This window comes from Aedes aegypti, chromosome 2 (assembly GCF_002204515.2).
Source record: "Aedes aegypti strain LVP_AGWG chromosome 2, AaegL5.0 Primary Assembly, whole genome shotgun sequence".
NCBI lineage: Eukaryota > Metazoa > Arthropoda > Insecta > Diptera > Culicidae > Aedes > Aedes aegypti.
Window position 1 is genome coordinate 256,237,343 of NC_035108.1, and position 6,198 is coordinate 256,243,540.

At 41.9% G+C, this 6,198-nt stretch overlaps 1 protein-coding gene across 1 annotated transcript; it reads left to right on the forward strand.

The window, feature by feature from the left end:
- The first annotated feature begins 1,640 nt into the window (after positions 1 to 1,640).
- LOC5578368 (60S acidic ribosomal protein P1) lies at positions 1,641 to 2,645 on the forward strand. The gene is made up of 3 exons (XM_001656889.2): positions 1,641 to 1,862; positions 2,181 to 2,430; positions 2,497 to 2,645. Exons 1-3 carry the CDS (start codon positions 1,788 to 1,790, stop codon positions 2,508 to 2,510), a joined length of 339 nt encoding a protein of 112 aa, XP_001656939.1. The 5' UTR covers positions 1,641 to 1,787; the 3' UTR covers positions 2,511 to 2,645.
- Positions 2,646 to 6,198: the final 3,553 nt, after the last annotated feature.

A 6,198-nucleotide genomic window follows, 5' to 3' on the forward strand; every position in this document is an offset into this window, starting at 1 on the left:
GGGTAATAAAACCTCATTTTTTGGATGAATGTTGCCGCAGATTGAGGTTAGAGATCCAAAAATAAAAAGTCAGAGAAATATATCAAAAGACCATCCAAAAACTTCATAAATGTAGCTTACATTTATTGTTCATTTTTATTATTTTAATCTACAAAATTTAAGAAATTATATCATTATTTTGTTCCTTTTGTCGGAAGTTCCCAAACATACGGCACTTGGAAATGAAGAATCTGGATCATTTTAACTGCTTCAAAAAACCCTCCTTGGAGCCGGCCCGAACAGTTTGGGTGAATTGACACAGATGTCGAAGTATCTGCAACAAAAAAGCAATTTGTAAAAATGGCATTCAAGAGAAAATTGTCGCATTACTTACGTGTCAGACAAGCATCGTTAGAAAAAAAACTATCAGCACAAAAATGGTCACTGGATTAGTTTGAAATAACGCGTGAATTCCACTTTGCTCAATTTGTTTTTCAGTAATGCCTGGTGGCAACGGAACAAATTCGAACAATGGGGCTCTGCACTGTTTTGATTTTGTATGGGATTTTGACGTTTACTGGCCTTGTTGTTTACAAATTTCATGGAAGCGTGAAAGAGAGGGATTGATTTTTGTGCAGAGCCCCATGGCGGATTTGATGATATCAAACTAGCATGTATACAATTTACCCATTATTTCCACGAGACGGGAAACTTCGAAATGGAGCTAAAGTACCCTTTTTTTATGTCATTAAAAAATACCCTTTTTCTGACATTCCCATACTGTTTATGAAAATGGGTACATGGAACTCATTTAAAGGGTACTTCAAAGTTAGCGTGTAGGAACCCCTTATGAAAATTCGCCACAAGGAATCAGGTTAAAATTCATAAATTTGCCTTATCAAACCGAAATTTGAAAACAAAAATAGTTTTCGCGGCAACCTGGAATCGAACCAAGGACCTTGCGATCGATAGGCTCGTGCACTAAACCTATAGCCCACTAGTGAAAGACTTTCACTAATCGGGCTGAGTTTCGAGCTGTCAAATAACATAGAACAAAAGAAAAACAGCTGACGGGAGCCCAATTAAAACGTAGCCCACTTAAAGATAGTGCAAAGAACGAAATTCGACTGTAACTCGACGAAAGTAAAATTTTATAAAATATTTGCAATATCACAAATACTAATTTGATGTTCGACCGCACCTCTAAATACCCCACATCGAGACCATACAGCGCCTGAAAAAATTACACTGTAATGGAAAAATATCTCATAAAGGGTAAAAGCATAAAAAATCCAGAAAAAAATTGCTTAATTTCAACAGAAAATGAGTTTGAGGAATTAATATCCAGCTTTTTACGAGCGCTAATGGCTGCCGCAAACATGCTCGCTTTCTGGTAGGGATTAAACGATTTGACGTTTAGCTTGGGTCCGTTCAATAGAAAACGACCCAAGCCAAACGTCAAATCGACATGTCCCTACCAGAAAACGAGCCTGTCTGCGGCAGCCATTAGCATTTTTAAAAACCTGGATACAAGTTTCTGAATTTCGGCATCATTTGTCCGGTTGACCTAATTGGTTGACACCACACTTGTTCTAAAATTCCCTTTCCACACGCAAAACGCAACCTTTGACAGCTGTCACTCGAATTCGAAACGCCAAAACGTTTTTTTCGTACTTCCGTTTTTGCGACCTGTCGTCGGTGGCGTTCGGCTCTGTCTCTTTTGGATAGTAGATTCCGTACTGTGCAGTGTTCTCCCTCCGAGCTAAGGTCAAGTTTTTGACGACTTGCACGGTTTTTCGTCATTGAAAATGGCTCTCAACAAAGCTGAACTAGCCTGTGTGTACTCGGCGCTCATCCTCGTCGACGACGATGTCGCTGTGACCGTAAGTATTATGATAAAATTGCAAATTTTATTGGTGGTGGATGTTGACTTGCTCACGAAGCTGGTCGATTTTTGGTCTTAAGTCCAAATTATGCTTGTTTTATCTAACAACGCAATCAAACAGCTTGAGGCCATCTGAAGTTTACTAAGAATTCGTGTAGTGCTCCTTATTTCCTACTCGCTGGAGAAAGGAAAAAAAAAAGATTCAATAAATAGTTTCAGTATCGGACAATATTTAGGTTATGTTTTGTTTATGTTGTGTTGGAAACATGCTTGTATGACTAATTCCTCCGGATTCCGTTTCATTCCCTTCCCGCAGGATGAGAAAATCTCGACCATCCTGAAGGCCGCCAACGTTGACATCGAGCCATACTGGCCCGGTCTGTTCGCCAAGGCCCTCGAAGGTATCAACGTCAAGGATCTGATTACCAACATCGGATCCGGAGTTGGAACCGGAGGTGGTGCCGCCCCAGCTGCTGCTGCTCCTGGAGCTGCCCCGGCCGCCGCCGAAAAGAAGGAAGAGAAGAAGGAGGAAGAACCCGAGGAGTCCGATGACGATATGGGATTCGGTAAGTTTTATAAGTTATTCCCCACTTAAGAGATTGTCTAAGAATGTCCGTTTCTCTCTATTCCAGGTCTGTTCGGTTAGATTTGTTCTCATCGGAATGCTGCAGTGGGGAATTGCAGGTTGATAGCCTGTTCTTTCCTCCAACGGTGGCATTTTTATTCGTACAGTTTTAATGTACAAGTGTACAAATAAAAACAATTTCCACTAAACGGAAAAGGAAGTTCATCGATTTAGCAGCCAAACATCCGAAATGTCCTTCGACGACCGGGATTACGTTGGAACCGCAGATTTTGGGCAGTCATGTCCCAGGCATCGCTAACAGCACCACATTCGCGATTTATTTAACAAGCTTCCTTCAGACAACGTGCATTCAGTGTACGATGCGACCAGCCAGCCTCTTTGGATAAGCTCGGTAATTTCTTGGCCTATATCAAATTTTGGGTGTGTGAAATTCAGGTATGGAAGCGCATTTCTGATCAGGAGAAATTACTTCAAGGATCCATTAGCCTTACTTACCACTTGTCAAAATGGGTAGCAATAACAATTTTCGATGGCTATCGATAAACCTTAAGACTCATACAGTTCTAGACGTAAAATTTGATCTAGATGATGTACTGGAGCCAGTTTGCTTAGCTACGAGTATTTAGCTTTGGCTTGCAGTATCGTAACTACTGAATCCATTCAATGCGCACTTAAACGTAGTTTTTTCATTAAATTCATGTTTATTTTTGTTTTACATTAAATTGTTTAAAGGTCAATAGGTTGTATAGTAGGGGACCTAAAATACTTCCCTGTGGAACACCTGCGGGGGTGTTGAGTGGGTCTGAGTCGACTCCATTGAGGGAAACTCTGAACGTCCTGTCAAATAGATAGTTTTTGATGATTTTCACCAGATAGATGGGAAGATTATATCGGTGCAGCTTGTACACCACACCGTCATGCCAGACGTTGTCAAATGCTTTTTCAACATGGAGCAACGCCATGGTAAAGGATTTGGCGAGGGACCTGTTCCGCCTGAGAATGTTAGTTACTCGTGTCATTTGGTGCACGGTTGAACGACCGCGTCAACTGTTCCTCGAGTAAGATGTTATTTTGATCGGATGCCGAAATCAGCCGTCTGTTGATCGTTTTTTCAATAAGCTTTGATAACCCTGAAGAAGGGTGATGGGGCGATAGCTTTTGGAGGAAGAAGGATCCTTCCCAGGTTTCCTGATGGGGATGACTTGCTGACTTCTACGGCGAGGGGATGCCAGATGTTCGGGTTTATTCTACGACTGGAGTGAGGTGACAATTGTCGGTCTCGTATAGCGAGGTGACAATTCTTGACTCGAGTGAAGTGACTCTCCATTTTTGATTTACACACGGCGAGTCACTTCACTCGAGTCGAGAATTGTCACCTCGCTATACGACACCGACAATTCTCACCTCACGCCAGTCGTAGAATAAACCCAGTTGATAGAACTGGAGACTTAATTGCATGAGCTCCAAGTTCAGGATGTTGTCGAAACCTGAGGCCTTCATGTTTTTGGATGTGTTGACATAGACCAGCAGTGATGTCCAACTCCTTCGAGAAGTCGTTGGGAGATCGGTGTAGGTTAGCTGCGTGTTCGGAGACAGCAGCTTCGTGTGGGCTAAGAATGTTTAGCCCTAGTTTTATTTTTAATTTATAGTAGGGTACAAAAAAGTTTCAAAAGCCTGGCCTGTTGTGTGTGGAACTCACGTTAGGCGTGTTTAACCACTAAAAAACTTTCCCTACTTCTCCTGTGCCTCGATCCCCCCCGGAACTACATTAGGCAATTTCATCGGGGGAGGGCTGTGCTCATGCATTTCGTCAATCTCAGCCTCTAGCTGTTCTGCTAGTTCGCTGTTGGGGCTTAATGTCGTCAAGAACGCTGCTCACTACGTCATTTCTACGGTGTCTCTGCGACTACTCGTTTTGCCCAATTGGCGGTTGAGGATCTCGCCGGAGCTTTGGACAGCTTTCTGTGCGACGACGCATACTTCCCTTGGGCTGGCCTCGCGCCAGAGCCCTGTTGAACTTCTACTGGGCGCTCATGTGCACTTCGTTGCTCTACGACAACTCGTTCTCCGCTGCTGCTGTTCGAGCTCTCCTGGTTGACCAGTTGGATGCTGAAGTCGGTCCAGCGATTCCGGTTGGAGGACGGCTTCCGGTTCACTGGCGCTCCGACGACTCAAGCCGGTGATACGCTACGTACTACTCAGGGTGTCTACTACCTGGAAAAACCTGGAAAACCTGGAATTATCAGGGAATTTTATTCAACCTGGAAAAAACCTGGAATTCTCAGGGAATTTGAATTACAATCAGGGAAAATATTTTGAGGCAGTAATTCATGGTAGAATATGTTCCCTACAATGGATTTTTGCGTCAAAATCGTAAGTATTAAAGACTATACTTGACAAATTGAGTACGATTAACAAACATCTGTAAAATTTCGGCCCTGTCCTTTGGTTCAGAAAGGGGTATGGGCGCGTTCTGCCAAGCCAACTCGGTCGAGGCAGATTTCTTGTGTGAACAAGTTACAACATGGACGTTCTAAAGTGCCAGAATGAAGTGTTGTGCTTGTGGGGAGCACTTGAAGATGGGATGGAAGGTCATTACTTCGCGTTCGTGCTTTACTCCTGCTTATCTTAAAAGTTATATACAATAACCGACCCTAAGTTTAACTATCGAAATTAACAGTTGCAAATACAATAATCGTTCTGAGTTCATTAACATGTCGTCGCGTTAATTTTATCATAATGATTTTTTATCTACATCCGTCGAACCATTCTGAATGGCCGTTGTGAGAATATCACCAAGAACTTCTCACATGCATTAAAGCTGAATTGTCCTACATTGAAACATTGAGGTTTTCGCTCTTTTGGATTCATTTTTTGTTGTTCGTCCTCAGTATTGTTGAGATGTCCTGAATGCCGCACATGGCGTACAGTGATCATTGCCATGGAGTTTCTCGTAAGCTGCATGGGGATTGTTATCATGGAAATCCAAAGAGCGAATTTTCTATGATTTCATTGTAGGCCAATACAGCAATAAAGCATGTAACAATCACTAACATTTCTTCTCTCTTTATCCTTGTTTTCATATCTAACCCGCCATTACAACGAGGAAAAATCCATTGGAGAGGAAAGACATGGCAGCGTATTGGCCGAGAAAAGTTAAGTATCATGTTTTTGTTAATATTCTTATTACTGATTGCAAGGTGAATCAGATTAACTGAATTTTTAACTAATAACAAACTTGTTCCACAGAGCTATTTACAAAACACCACCCAAAATCCCTCCTTTCCCATATCCTTAGGCAAAACACTTCACTACCGCTATATGTATGACTGATTCATGTTCTTTCGACCTTGCATCATTCATACGTGTATTTGGAAGTCAAGAGTAGAAGCAAAACTTAAAGAACCTTCTGGTCAAAGATATTGCGTTGTCTACTTCCCAAACTCCAAAACCCCCCGGTGTATTATGGACGGTGTGAGTTTTCAAACTTATGCTGGAGACTTGGCCCCTGACCCCCTTGTACATCAATAAAATACCATTAATTTTCCAAAATACTCTCTTCAATTAAAAAAAAAATTCGACTTTCAATAAGAACAAGTGACCTTGGCAATAGTTTTATAAAACTCTCGTTCTTATCTATAAGAACGCGCTCGAGCGAGAGTAAGAACTCTTGGCCGAGAACACCATAAATTTCTCCCCCATCAATCAACGCACTAATATGTACATTAGTGATTGTAGTATTATAAAT

Coding starts and splice junctions, on each gene's coding strand:
- LOC5578368 (XM_001656889.2), top strand. CDS start 1,788: ATGGCTCTCAACAAAGCTGAACTAGCCTGTGTGTACTCGGCGCTCATC. Junction 1,863..2,180: donor ACGACGATGTCGCTGTGACC/GTAAGTATTATG, acceptor CCCTTCCCGCAG/GATGAGAAAATCTCGACCAT.